The sequence below is a fragment of the Cavia porcellus genome, unplaced genomic scaffold (assembly GCF_034190915.1).
Source record: "Cavia porcellus strain 051 isolate PalLab524CR breed Dunkin Hartley unplaced genomic scaffold, mCavPor4.1 scaffold_24, whole genome shotgun sequence".
NCBI lineage: Eukaryota > Metazoa > Chordata > Mammalia > Rodentia > Caviidae > Cavia > Cavia porcellus.
Genome location: NW_026947507.1, coordinates 47,560,912 through 47,575,351, shown reverse-complemented (window position 1 = coordinate 47,575,351; position 14,440 = coordinate 47,560,912). Strand labels below are relative to the sequence as shown.

Here is a 14,440-nt window from a genome sequence, read left to right as displayed (position 1 = left end):
GTCAAAGACACATTTTCAGCTCCTGGAGAAATAGAAAATAAAAATACAAATGGCCTCCAAGCAATGGGTTTTGTCTCTAAGGGCTTTGACTTTTTAAAGTAAGGCTCAGGTAAGCCTTTTCTGATCTCAGAAGTGGGCTTTTTTGGTTTTACTTCTCCCAGTTAGGAGCTCATGGCATTGCTTGGTGGAAAGAAGACAGCTCCCGAGCCTTCCCCGGGGCCACTTTCTAAGTCTCCCTTTAGTCAGACAGCAGCGCCTCTCACCCAGGCTCCAGCTCACATGGCTCTCTCCAGGGCTCCCAGGGAGCAGGGCCAGTTGTTCCCCGCTGTGGGATGGGTATTGGGGGGATGAGTGGACTCAGTCCTTGCCATTTTCAGGTCATGGTCCTGATGCCACGACACATGCCAGGCTGTCCTACTCGGGGGTTGTAGTACTGAGGTTCACAATTGCGTGAGGTGGGGCCCTGGTGAGACAAGTGGCTCTTCCTGTTCACATCTGGATGCTCGAGGGTCCTCAGCCACCCTTGTGGACACAGCTCCAGTTTCTTTCTGGGGCCCATTCAGAGTGACCATCCCAGAGGCTTTAGGGACAGAGATGGTCACAAGCATGGCCTGCCGTGATGGGCACACAGCACGGCTGGGGAGAGGACCCCAACCCAATGCAGCTCCTGGGCCACCTGGGGTGCAGCAGGGCTCTGGGACCTGGCAGGTCTGGGTTCCTCTGTGATGACCCCTTGTTCCTGACACAGATGACTGCTGGGGGTGGCAGTCACCAAGCTACCACGTCACAAGAAAACCTGTAAATGTGTGGAGGTAGGGAAGCAGGGCTGGCATGGCCTGGACTTGTTGTTGTCACGTACAGGGTCTGGTAGTGCTCGTGCCTTTTTTTTTTCTGAAAGCCGAAGCCTGGCTGAGGCCTAGGCTCTCACTCACCATGTCTGTAATTAATATCTCTCGTGCTGCTGTTCCAAGCACAACTGGCATTGTCTTTGAGCTCGGCATTCATGCTAGCCTCCAGGTCAGCCTGTGTGCTTTCCAGGACACAGCGTTATGTCAGAACTGAGCAGTTCCCAGGGCCACCCACAGACATGACTTTACTTTTTCTCTCCAAGGGCGGACTTTGACGACACAGCCACCTACTCCGCGGTGGCCACGAACATCCATGGACAGGTGTCCACCAACGCTGCGGTGGTGGTGAAAAGTGCGTGAAGCTCTGGGCGGCTGGGGTCGGGGGATCCCAGGCAGCCTCCTGTGTCTCTCTCCACATTCACCCAATATCCTGCAGGGTTCCGTGGGGAGGAGGAGCCTTTCCACTCCGTGGGACTCCCCATTGGGTGTAAGTACGACTTGGTGTTCTTTTTATCCAGAAAGGCATTTAGCGGCGTAGCACGCAGTGCAAGGTGTTACTTTCTAGGCTCAATTGTTTGTTAAAGCTTACCTTTGGAAGCTCCTTTGGGTCTTCCCTGGCCAGTGTTAGAGCGGGACTGTTTATTCCTGTGCCATTCTGCAGCAAGGTGGAAAAGCAAAGTGAGCCCAAATCCTCCAGTGCATCATGATGACATGTCTCACACCTAAGGGCCTCCTCCTCCCCAGAAGTCCCTTGTCATTCAGAGAGCAAGTAGCTCCTAGAGCTGGCCCTGCACCCGTGTTTGACAGTTTATCCTGTGGGAGTCCTGGTCCTGCCTCCTCTTCTCTGTCCTCGTCCTCCTGTACCTGCACTGCCTGCAGAGCCATCATCTGCCGACACCCACCCTGCTGTGACCCGTCCCAGGCTGGCTGGCTCATGCCCAAGACCCCAGGAGTGGACCCAGGCTCCAGGGCTTGTTTACGATTTGGGGATGAGATTTAGGGCTGACCCTGGGTTCTGAGAGGAGTCCTGCCTCCCGAGGATGCTTTGCTGGAGGCTTCACATTGTAAACCGAGTGTGGTAAACCAGGAACTGGATGCTTACTACCCTTCAGGCTGATCCTACCTGGAGGCTGGGGGGTGCTGTGGGCAGGGTTCACATTTGATCACTTCCATGTGTGTTTATCACCGGGGCACCCAAGTTCACCAAGGCCCTGGACGGAAGCTCCAGGACAACACTGGAGGTCTGAGGAGTCCTTGTGGGTCTGGGCCTCACAGTTTGAGGATAGCAGGGCTGTACCTGTGTGCCCAAGAAGTGGGGCCCTCCTGCCACTCCCCTGGCTTCTTCTACCCCCTCTGGTTTTATCCAAGTGGGGCCTTGGGTTATTTAGAGTGGTCACAACACACTTACTGTCATGATTGCAGGTGACCATGGGTCATGTCTTCACCACCATTTTTAACAAACATAGATCCTCTGGGTTTCACTTCAGTTTCTTTAAAAAATCAAAGTCTGTTGCCTACAGCACAAATCCGACAGCTGAGCTTCCCATATTTCTGGAGAACTGTACTGTCCTGGATGGGAAGGCCCCTGCCTGGACTGCTCCTCCTGGTGGGCTGTCCTGTCCTGAGGTGTGCTGGCCGCCTTGAACTCTCCCTGCGCACACCTGCTCTGTGTGTAAATCATTTGTGGGATGATCTGCAGATGTAGGGTTGAGTTTCCTCTGGGACACACACCGCCCCTCCTCATGCAGTCTGAGAAGGGTCCTGGTCACTCCTTTGGGCTAAGGGGCACCCTACTGAGTGCACTGCACTCTAAAGAGAGAGAAGATAGGACTGTGGTCTCAAGGTTGATGTGACTTCTCCAGGGGAAGTCATCTGGCCAGAGAGGTAGGACACAGACTACTCCAAGGCCAGGGCCCACGACGTGTCCTTGGTAAGCTGGTCTCAGTGACTAGTGTCCTGCCTCCCAGTCAAGTGTGGATTTGGGGGACCCAGACCTTCTGAGGCTTAGGGAAGGTGGTGACATACCACACTCCGAGGTGATGCTGGGAGGCAAGGATGCCAGTGCTGACCTCCTGTCCCCGCCTGCAGTGCCCCTGTCCTTGGTGATCCCATACACCCACTTCGATGTTCAGTTTCTGGAGAAATTTGGAGTCACTTTCAGGAGAGAAGGGGAGACCCTCACGCTCAAGTGCACCATGCTGGTGACGCCAGACCTGAAGAGAGTGCAGCCGCGGGCTGAGTGGTACCGGGACGGTGAGTGGCACAATGTCCCTGGGTCCATAACCCACGGCGCTGCCCTGGTCATTTAGGTGGGAATCATCTGTAAAGGTAGGCTTTGGTCATTCTCACACTGACCTTGGGCACCACTCAGGAGGACCCTGAAGAGGATGACAGGAGTGGGAAGCCCACAACCACCTCACTCGCAGGGGTCCTGGGCCACAGAGAGGCCTCCTCACAGTCCATGAAGGGTGGAGGTCAGCTTTGGTTAGTGCTTCGGCTGTGCTGTGTGTGGACCTGATTTCCCTGAGTCCACATGTGACAGTCCTGGAGAGGCCTGAGGGAGCTGCGGGATGAGGCCGAGCTGGATGCGACCCTCAGGCTGCTCTGGAGCCCGTGTCACCCATGGGGTGGGGTGTGGTGGGGACCCCAAGTTCCTATAGAGAGATGGCAAGGAGCCCTGCTAGTGCTTCCTATGGGGGTGAAGCAGCCCTTGGTCTCCGTGTGGCCCAAGCCATCTTCTAGCTGTCCCCCAAGTCTCCCTGGGAGATCAAGGTCTCCAGAACCCATTTAGGTTTCCTTTGACTTACTGGTGACCTCTGAAGCTGACCTTGAATGCTGACCTCTTCCAGACGTGCTGCTGCAGGAGTCCAAGTGGACCAAGATGTTCTTTGGGGAAGGCCAGGCTTCGCTGTCCTTCAGCCACCTAAACAAGGATGACGAGGGACTGTACACCCTCAGGATCGTGTCCCGGGGCGGGGTCAGTGACCATAGTGCCTTCCTGTTCGTCAGAGGTGGGTCCCAAGGCTGGGGCAGGGGCAGAGACCTGGGGGGTTGGGCGAGGCCCCGGGAAGAAGCAATGGTTCCCATACTGCATCCCACTACTGCTCAGGTGAAGGAGGAAGAGTCATAGAGTAAGGCTCCGAGCCACCCCAGAGCTCATGAAGGGCAGGAGGGAGGGCCGGAGGGACGCAGAGAGAGGGAGTGACCCCAACTCCTCTGAGCCCTGAGATCAGGGCCCACAGATCTCAGTGACCCCTGCCCTGGTCCTCACCCAGCCTGAGGACAGTGTTTCCAGTCCCACTCTATCTAGAGAGGAACAAAGTCCACAGTGCACCAGGCTGTGCCAGGCATCATGCTTGTGTTACACATGGGTGTGGCAGCACCTGCCACATACATGCATGTGTATGTGGGCGGGGGCTGCTCCCCTCCTGCCCCGCAGATGCCCTGTTCAGCCCTCACCCCTGTACCCACACAGCCCCTCCATCCCAGCTGGCCAGCTTGTGCTCGTGCCCTGGGCTCTCATCAGGCTGCCCTGCTCTCCATTCTGATCTGCTGCTCATCTTCCCTGGCTTGGGTTTTTATCCACTGCCCCATTGGAAGGCCCAGCACAAGTGATGCCCAATGGGGACGTCAGCCTCATAGGACCCAGTGAGGTCAGGGCTTCCAGGGCTCTGTGGGTAGACAACACCTCACTGCACAGCAAAAATCTCAGCTCACAATATTCCATCAGGATCCCATGGGCCCCATGCTGGCAGCAAGTGTCCCCAGTTCCATGTTAGTGGGAAGAACAGGACATCTTCTGGGGAGCTCAACCCTTCTGGGAGCTCTGGGGGTCTCGAAGGGGCTGCGTGGGGGAACCCCTGGCTCGGGACAAGCAGGAGTTGGCACACACCGCCCTGTGGGGGTGGGGGCAGCCAGGGCCATGGGCATGGCAGGCCAGGTGGAGGGGGCCAAGTTGTCCAGCGACATCGAGGTTGCGACTGATCTGGAAACCGAGTCAGTGAGTCTGCTGTATGATGCAGCACAGGGCGGGGCTTGCCTCCTTCGCACTGTGGAGAGAAGCCCGCCTTCCTGAGAGGCGCAGCTGACCTCTCGCAGGTCAGTGGCCATTGTGCCACCTTGGAGAGGCACATGGGTGTCACAGCCTCCAGCATCTCAGAGTGGGTTCGCTGCCCTGAGTTTGAAAATGCACAGGAGCAAGCTCACCTCTCCTGATGCCCTCCAGCCAGAGCGAGTGGGGCTCAGGCAGGCTGAGGTTGCCGAGGAGCCCAGCACCACTTGCCAAGGACTGTGGCTGTGTCCTTCGCCCCAGATGCTGACCCGCTGGTCACAGGTGCTCCTGGGGCACCCATGGACCTGGAATGCCACGATGCCAACCGGGACTATGTCATCCTGACCTGGAAGCCACCCAATACGACCATGGAGAGCCCGGTCATTGGCTACTTCATCGACCGGTGAGTGACATGGAGCCTCCCGCCATCTGCACCTCTGGGTCCACCCAGGCCCCAGATGAAGCTGCACCACCCACTGGCTTGGCTCCATCATGCTCCTGCTGGGGGCTGGCAAGTGTCGCCTGCTGGGCTGAGGCAGGGCAGCACCTTGGGCTTCTCTTTGCTGAAGTTGTGTGCTACACCCCATCCCGCGCTGGGCCAGGCCTGTGCCATAGGGGCTTTGTGGGCTGCGGTGGTGGCTGGAGAGTGCGAGGAGGAACAGGGCAGCTCCATACCCACAGTCCTGCTTGTCTTCTGTGTGAACTAAGCCTTCCTCCTGGTTCCCAAGTGAAAAACACTGGTGCTTCTGTAATGCCAAGCAGCAACACCGAAACAATACCCAGGAGGCAGATTTATTAACATCTACAGGCACTGATGGGGATCATTCCCAGGATACCAATCCTCCCAGCCCTTCAGATGGCCGAGTAACTGGACAGCTCCCACTGGCAGTTCTGGTCCCTGAGGGGAGGCCCAGTCTCCTCTCTGCCAGGACTTGAGCTCTGGGTCTGAAGCATCCAGAGGCTGTGTTCGCCCAAATTGGCCCTTTCTTCTGAGGCCTTATCATGGAGATTTTGTACATAAATTTCCCAGCTGATGGAGGTAAACTTTCCCTACATCTCCAAAACTTATTTAATATTGGCAAAGAGATTCTCCATGAGAAGCTCTGTGGAGAGAAACAGCTTTCCCTCCTGAGCAGCATGCAGTAGCACCTGGGTATGAGTTCCTGCTCCTCCCAGGCATGGGGCACACAGGATGGTGGCACCAGTCCAGGCCCTGTCATCTGCATAGCAGGTGGGACTTTGCCTAGGTGTGTTTGGGGACCTGTGTTATAAGGACTCGTGGATATCTGTCTAGCTAGCTATCATTTATCAGTATCTCTACATGGATAGAAGATGTAAATTCTAAAGACTCAGGGTAATCAATTTGTCTATTACCTATGTATCTATCTATGCATCTATATATTTCCACATACATACAAACTTTAAATTATAAAATTTCCTAATGGTTCTGTCATCTATCATTATCTATCTCTACCTAGATATAAGGTATAAACTATAAAGATTCTATCCTGCTCAGTCTATTTGTCTGTCTGTCACCGCACATCTGTCTATGTGCTTCTCTGTCTCTGTGTAGACAGCTGCCTACGGAGACACAGTCTTCTGCCATGCACCCCTCTGACTTCCACCTACTCTCCACCTGTGGCTGTGTGTAGGTCTTCCTGAGCAGCTCAGTCTATTGCAGCTCCTCACCCCACTGTCTGCAGGGTCAGAATCCTAGCAGTGTGAACTCCCCAGTGTGGGCATCTCCCCCTGACAGGGACGCATGGGTGACCTGTGCTGCCTTCAGGGAGACCCTGCCACTTTCTCTTTCCCTCTGGTTTTGCCTTCCAAGGTGTGAGGTGGGGACCGACAGCTGGGTGCAGTGCAATGACTCGCCAGTAAAGATCTGCAAGTACCCCGTGACGGGCCTCATTGAGGGTCGGTCCTACCTGTTCCGTGTGAGGGCCATCAACAGTGCAGGTGTCAGCCGGCCCTCCAGGGTCTCTGCTGCCGTGGCTGCCCTGGACCCCACCGATCTCAGGAGGCTGCAAGGTAGGTGTTGGCAGGGGCCCTTGGCGGGTCCCCAGCGGGTGCTGTCCTCCTGTTCTCGACGCCTGTCTGTCCCTCTGGAAGCAGAGATGCTGGGCTGAGGTCCCTGCCCTCCCCTTCCCCTGCCTAGATTCCACCAGGCCAGCTCAGAATCAGGGTTTGCTCACCAGTGATGATATAATTTTAGCCCGTCATGGAGCCTAAAAATCGATGTGCTCTGAACTTTCATTTCACATGGCATGGGTTTCTCAGAAGCTCTGGACCTTGGTGAGGCTCCAGTCACCTGTGTGGTCCTTCAAATCCACTAGAAAGGGCTGAGAAACAAGAGCTAAACAGGACCACGCTGGGGTGCCAGCTCCAATGGCTCCGCGGAGGCTGCAGTCTCAGGTCCTGCAGAGCTGCTCCATGCTTGCCCTGGGCCAGTGAGCAGCACCTTTCCCTCCTCTTCCTCCCCCCCCCCCCGAGACACTTAGGGTGGCAGCTGCACCTCGATCACCTTCTCTCCCACAGCAATCCACTTGGAAGGAGACAAGGAAATCGTGATCTACAAGGATGATCTAGAAGGTACGGGCACATCCACTGCTGAGTGAGTCGAGTGTGGTCAGGGATGCAAGCCACTGCAGGATGGATGCTTTGTGTGTGCAGCTCAGGGCCTGCTGAGTGATGTGAAGGAATAGAAGCAGCGGCCGAAGGGAGTGGTTAGAGCTCCTCAGGGTGAGTAGTGGTCCCCGTTCTCCTGATGGGGCTCGCAGGTTCACTCTTGTTAGTTTTTTGAGACAAAATCCCTATGTTATCCAGGCTGACCTTGACAGTGTGAACATCCTCCTGCTTCACCCTTTGCCTGTCCCCGGCCCCCTGGTCAGCTGGCTCCCTCTCTCCTCTGGGCCTGGGTCTCTGGTGCCCCTTCAGCGCTGACCAGGGTCAGTGTGAATGCACTATGTGGGGTGCTGAGTCTCTGCCCTGCCTGTCACCTGTCTCTCTGCCATTTGGGAGAAACTCTGTCTCCTTGTTGGAAACTCAAAACCTCTTGCCTGGGCGATGCTGCCCTGTGCTCGATGCCAGGCCTGGAGAGTGAAACCCAGCCTTGCTTTGTGCCCTCGTTTCCCTATGCCCATTCAGTCCTCACCCATGGCCAAGGCCCAAGGGAGCAATCAGATATTGTGAAGGGCACAGAGATGTCCCAGGGAGCTGCAAGCCATTTTAATCATGTGCTAATCTAACTGGAAGCTCATAATGTTTTATATCACAATTAAAGAGACCGCAGGTCTAGGAAACCTCAACCCTGTCAGGATCTTCCATAAATTTAAGCAGAAACCTCTGGCAGCAGATGTAGGGCAAGGAAGTGTGCCAGCTGTCTGGATGACGAATGGTCCATCAGTTATCTGCAAAGACTCTCCGTAGCTCCTGGAAGTTCATGCACTGAGTGCTTGGTGCCAGAAAAGGTGCAAAGATTCTGAAGACAGCAAGGGGCCCCAGAAGCTGACCCTGTTTCAGTGCTACACAGGCATAAGGAGAAAGCCCTGGGTGGGTCCCAGAACATAGCTCGCTAACCCTTCCCTTTCCTGGCTCTGTACACCCCCGCTCACTCTGGTAAGGCCTTCCCCTTCCTGCAGAAACTCTGGGAGAGTAGATGCCATCTGAGTAGAAGGGAGGTGAAGGCCAGCAGTGCTGCACTCCGGGGTCCCGGGCCTGGTGGCTAGCATTTACCCCCCATTTCGTTTCTCCTGCAGGCGACATTCAGATCCCAGGCCCCCCGACTAATGTGCACGCCTCAGAGATCAGCAGGACCTACGTGGTCCTCAGCTGGGAGCCCCCTACACCCCGTGGCAAGGAGCCCTTAGTGTATTTCATCGAGAAGGTATCAGCAGGGCACTCACTGCGGGCTGGGGCTGGGCTGGTGAGGGCTGCGATCTTTCATTGCTTACAGATGCTGACTGCTGGGCTGGGGCAGGTGGGCACAGCTGCCACCACAAGCAGCACTCTGGGAAAGATGAATCAGGCTGTGTTCCCTCCCCATGCCCTATGCAAGCAGGCAGCCTCAGCTCTCAGGCCTCCATGTCCTCTGTGGCTGATGAGGGGCTGAGGTGGGCACCTGCACCTTCCACCTGCTCTGAGTGCCCCTGGGAAGTGGGTAGCTCCTGTGTTCAGGGTTTGTGCATCAGTTTCCAGCTGCTGGGTGGTGATCTCGTAGAGCAAGGAGCGGCTCTGGTGGAGTGGCACGGACCAGGAACCAAGCATCATTGCTTGGGGCTATGATGACCTGGACACAGAAAGAAATACAAATGCATCATACAGTGTAACCCAGTACACACTCAGACATGTATGTCACTAACCCAGGGTCATAAATTGTGACTGCACATTTCATCTAGGTTGTCCTGCTACACTGACAAGGCAAGCAGTGATGTTAAGGTGCTGTGGCCACCCACTGTGGGCTGTGGGCTTAAAGTCCCACGGTCGCTGCCCCTGCAGCTGTGTAACACCTAATGCAGCCTGCAGTGCACACAGCCGTGTGCAGTGTTAACACACGGTGCAATCATGCAGCTCCACGTACAGGGGCGGAAGCAGAGGGGTCAGAAGCCAAGGGAGGAGGACTCCGTCTCACTCCGGGCTGCCAGTGGCCAGGAGCCAGGCTGGGTGACCTGGGGGGTGGCCAGAAGGACTGCCGGTAGGGGGTCATCTCAAGCTCTGAGTGACAGCACATCGTGGAAACAAATGGCCAGTGCCGTGTGGAGCATGGCCCAAAAGAGTGGCGCCTAGGGGCTGGGGATATAGCTCAGCGGCATAAGCGCCTGCCTTGCAACCGTGTGGTCATGAGTTCAATCCCTGGTACCGTTAAAAAAAAAAGAGAGAGAGTGGCGCCTTGATTTTCAGGAGGATCCTCCACCTTCCAGCTGCTGTGTCAGGGCCTCAGGCCCTGCCGGGTGAGGACAACTCAGTCACTTGGTGGGACGAGGCACTGCAGGTTCATGCCCAGAAGTGGACCAGCCAGACAGAGTGGTGGGGATACAGCCAGGGCCTCTGCTAGTCCCCTCGGGCAAGGGGACTTGTACCATAGCTCCTCCAGCCAGGCCTGCCCAGGCCGCTGGGGCCACAGCACCAGTCCCTCCTTGCTCCTCACTTGGCTCATGAGTTTTCCCTTCTCTGCTGAGGCGGGGCATGAGGAGACCCCACGACCTTGCTCAGGGTATCGTGTCTTCCGAGAGCGCGGGGTCAGGTGTGTGTTCTCCTGGAAGCTTGGGCTGGGATTCCAAGTTTTCTTTTGGGCTTCTTTTCCCTGCCCTTAGTAGGACTGACATGCAGCCCTGTTTAACCACCACAAAATTATTTTCAAAGAAGGGTTTTATCCCCTGTAGGAAAAAATCATCATGCAGGCATAGTGGTTATCAAGGATATAATGAACTTTCAGTACAGACTGTGTGGAGAAATCAGAGATGTTGCATAGGAGAAAGTTAAAGGCACGAGACACTCCATTTTGAAACAGCCAGTGTTAGTGTGGGCACTGGTATTTATAGTCTTTTCCTCCACAAGACTTTATGTACTTAGTGTATCATAGGTACAACTGGCTCTGTATTATTGGTAACAAAATGACACAATCCCCACTGGATTAGAGAGCTTTGCCCACTAGTTTAAGAAGCCACCTGTTGTTAATATAGTAGCACATGGCCCTGTGTCCCTGGCGAGGTCTGAATGATGCCACTTCTTCACGATCCAGCAGCAGTAGTGTCAGAAGTTTTAGCTGGAATATGAACCATTAAGTGATGGAATTTTACAAATACTGTCACGTTATCTTTATGTGCACTCACTCCCTCTTAGGAAAGCTGCAAGTAATGTATTGATTTACTTAAGTTTCTATTGTTTGCTATACCCATGGAAAATGGGTACCAGTTAAGTTTCCAAGCTAGGGTAATTTCTTGCCTGCATCTTTGAATTGGCATCAGTGGGGAAGCCCCCCAGCACCTGCAGTTCCCATAGGATGTGCAGGTTGTCTTAAGGCTGACCTCCCCACACCCCAGTTTCACCACCCTCTGCTCTGCAGTCTGTGGTCGGCAGCGGCACCTGGCAGCGCGTCAATGCGCAGATGGCCGTGAGGTCCCCGCGCTACGCTGTCTTTGACCTGGCAGATGGGAAGTCGTACGTGTTCCGGGTGCTGTCAGCCAACAAGCATGGCCTGAGCGATCCGTCAGAGATCACATCACCCATCCAGGCACAGGACACCATTGGTGAGTGGCGGCTGGTGTGGCCACGTGGGGACAGGCCGGAAGTGGCCTGCAGGGCTTCTGAGCTGCACCCCCAGCATCCTGGGGGTGGGGGGTGGGTGGCACAGCAGGCCTAACATGTTGATCCCCAGTTCTTGGGGTGTTTTGTGGGTCCTCAACTTTTTACCAAGGCTCCATATTTTGTGAATTCAGGAAATGTGTCAGGGAAGGAGTCCATGGCTGGGTCAGGGTTTGCAGACTCAGCCCAACATTGCAGTTTTTTCCCGTCTGGTTTGAAGATCCCTCTCTGGGGGTCTCGAATGTAAATCACAGAAATCCTCAAGTGGAGGGACTCTGGAGGCCCTGAGGCCTTCAGGTGAGAGTTTTGGGGTGGCCAGTGGCTCTCTTCTCTGTGCTTCCACCTAATGAGGAAGCAGATGTTGGGGTGAACTGGATGAGGCTAGCTGGCCACAGGTTTCAGGTCCCACCAATGGAAGCTCTGAGAAATCCTAGCTAGAGCTGCAGGCTCTCCATGCTGTCTCCCAGCCAGGTCAAACCCTGCATGCTGGCCACCACCTGTACAAGGAGCTGGCTGCGCTGTTCCCTTATGGCCCAGCACGTGTGCCCTGCTATCTCCTCTGAGTTTCACCTGGGCCTCACAACACTGCCTGACTTATTCCCCACCCCTGCAGTGGTCCCTTCTTCGCCCGGCCGTGTGCTGGCCTCCCGGAACACCAAGACTTCCGTAGTTGTGCAGTGGGACCGACCGAAGCACGAGGAGGACCTGCTGGGCTACTACGTGGACTGCTGTGTGGCAGGCACCAACCAGTGGGAGCCGTGCAACCACAAGCCCATCGGATACAACAGGTGCCCGCCCCTGCTGCCTGGGGTCTGTGGGCTGGGTGGGGCAGAGGCTGAGCACAGGGCTCCATGGGGATCCTGAGCTGGGCAGATGGTGGTGGAGCCTGCCTTGGTTGCCCGTGGACAGTCGGTTTGCTCAGTTGACCCCTAGTCTGTGGGACTCTGCTGTGGCAATTTGTCTACTGATGTCAGGAGAATTCCACAGCCTGCATGCTCCTGTGTGATTAGTACGGAGGACTTCTGTGAATAGGAGGGTAAAAAATGCAAGAATGAAGCAAAGGTAGTTATATTTATCCAAATTAATCTTTTGAACTTTTTTGTTTTAAAAATTATTATTTTAATTATTCAAATTTATGGGGTTCAGTGTGCTAATTTGACCCACAAATACAGCTGATGTTACCGTGGTCTTAAACATGTAAAGCATGTTGGTTAGTGTACAACAATCACGCAGTCTGTAGGGCTCTGGATGGTGCTTTGTACACAGGCATTACAGCTCCATGCTGCTTTGATCTTACTCTGGGGCCAGTGCTTTGTCCCCAGCCACACAGGGCCAGATCACTAGCACAGGAAATCTGCAGGGAGTTGGGTGTCTCTGTGTTTGGACTTGACCCTTCCTGCATGGGCCAGGAATACAGAGCTCCAGGTTCTGCCTGTTCTCAACCTCCTAAGAAAGCATGGTTACTTTTCTCTCATTGCTGAGACAAAATATCCGATGCCTAAAATTAAGGAAGGAAAGGTTATTTAGCTAATAGTGTGTGGATATTTCAGTCCATAATCAGCTGGCTCTGAGGTAGGGTGGCATGGTAGAGGGGCAACAGTTGAAGGCAGCAGAAGATAGTAAAAACAAGAGCAAAAGAGCGAGGTGTGGGGGTTGAGGGGACAAAGTTCATTTCCTCCCCTCTACAGTATGCATGCTATCACCCCAAGGGTGGATGTAGTGCTCACACCACCTCCACCTTGGTGTGTTGCATAGGCTCAGGAGGACCCTGGCCCCCTGCTGGGTCACTTAGTTAAACTCCTAAACTTCTCAAGTTGACACAGTGTAACATCCTGGAGTGTAAACAGCCTCCCTAGGGCATGTCTTCTATACCCTAGGATGTGGAGCTTCTGAGTTAGTTAAGTGTCTAAGCTTCTCAAGTTGAAACAATGTATCAACCATTACAACAGGTGAGAAAGGAAGGGGCTGATAAAAGAGAATCAGCACAGTCATCTCTTAGTCCACAGCTGGCAAAGGCAGGGGGAGCATTGGCATCAGAAGTCAATGCTAACACTATTCCTGTGCAGGGATTTTGCAAGTGAGTCAAAAACCTTTGTTTGAGAGCATAGGACAAACAATGACCACTAAGCTTCATTGAGCCCTCACCCTTTACAAGGCAGAGGGCTGAGTCATCCCACCACTCCGTTTCTCACTTAACAGTCAGAGCTGTGCCATGAGGCTGGTCTCATTATCCCTGTTCTGCAGGAGGGGAGACCAAAGTTTAGGGGCAAAGACATGAGACTGAAGGTGCAGTTGGGTGTCAAAGCCTGTGCTCCGGCCTCCTCTACCTTACTTCCGGGTCTTGTGCTCTGCTCTCCAAGGTATAATTTGCTCTCATTCTGCAGTAGGTGTGGTAGTTCCTGGAGGTAAGGAAGTGGATGCCACTTCATAGACATTTGCTCCAGCTGTGACCCTGGATCCTCAGAATAAGTTCTCTGACATTTAATGTGGGTGTCACTGGGCATTGATTGTGTCCCTGACTGATGAATTTGTGACCTGATGTTGAAAGAGAAGGATGTGTGTGAGGTATACTCACGGCACTGAGAAACAAAGTTGGTTTCAGTCCAAGCACTAGTGGAGCCCTCAGAATGCTTTCTCCTCTGCAGGGAAAACTCACCGTGCATGTCCTGCCCTGATGCCGGTTGTGTTTCCTCAGGTTTGTGGTACACGGCTTGACCACCGGCGAGCAGTACATCTTCCGGGTCAAAGCTGTCAACCCCGTGGGCACCAGCGAGAACTCACAGGAGTCTGATGTCATCAAGGTGCAAGCAGCCCTGAGTATGTACCGCATGGCTGCTGTGCCCCAACTTCTCTGGGACGGGGGGATTTCTTCCTGGGTGAACATGGACATGGCCGGAGGAAAGCGTGTGGAGGTTGCTGAACAGAGCACATGTGATTCTGCTGAAACCTCTGGCCCACGGGCTCTCCTCTTAGGAATGCCTGTTTCTAGGGAACTGATAGCTCACTAACCAAGTGCAGATTTGTTTCTGAATGCCCCGCTCACATGAACATCTGTGCTCCAGAGCCAACTTCCTCCTTCCAAAGTGCAACATTAATGGATGCCTTGCAGCCAGTCAGAGATCAGGGAACCGTCGTCTCTTCAGAGATTTCCTATGCTTATGCCACTTCCTTTGTGAGTAGGGAGGTTTAAAATGCTTATTATTTTAATTCAACAAAGGCAGATTTGGAGCCGAGGTCT

At 54.3% G+C, this 14,440-nt stretch overlaps 1 protein-coding gene across 3 annotated transcripts in view; it reads left to right on the top strand.

Annotated features, from left to right (window-relative positions):
* Positions 1-14,440, top strand: part of Myom2 (myomesin 2) — a 55,587-nt gene that overhangs the window by 17,280 nt on the left and 23,867 nt on the right. For all 3 annotated transcript variants that reach the window (XM_003479710.3, XM_063234989.1, XM_063234990.1), the window contains 11 exons: positions 1,112-1,200; positions 1,285-1,335; positions 2,937-3,101; positions 3,698-3,859; positions 5,161-5,302; positions 6,731-6,930; positions 7,438-7,491; positions 8,658-8,785; positions 10,964-11,147; positions 11,816-11,990; positions 13,898-14,019. In XM_003479710.3, coding sequence (XP_003479758.1) covers positions 1,112-1,200; positions 1,285-1,335; positions 2,937-3,101; positions 3,698-3,859; positions 5,161-5,302; positions 6,731-6,930; positions 7,438-7,491; positions 8,658-8,785; positions 10,964-11,147; positions 11,816-11,990; positions 13,898-14,019 — 1,472 coding nt within the window. The remainder of the gene's footprint in view (positions 1-1,111; positions 1,201-1,284; positions 1,336-2,936; positions 3,102-3,697; positions 3,860-5,160; positions 5,303-6,730; positions 6,931-7,437; positions 7,492-8,657; positions 8,786-10,963; positions 11,148-11,815; positions 11,991-13,897; positions 14,020-14,440) is intronic.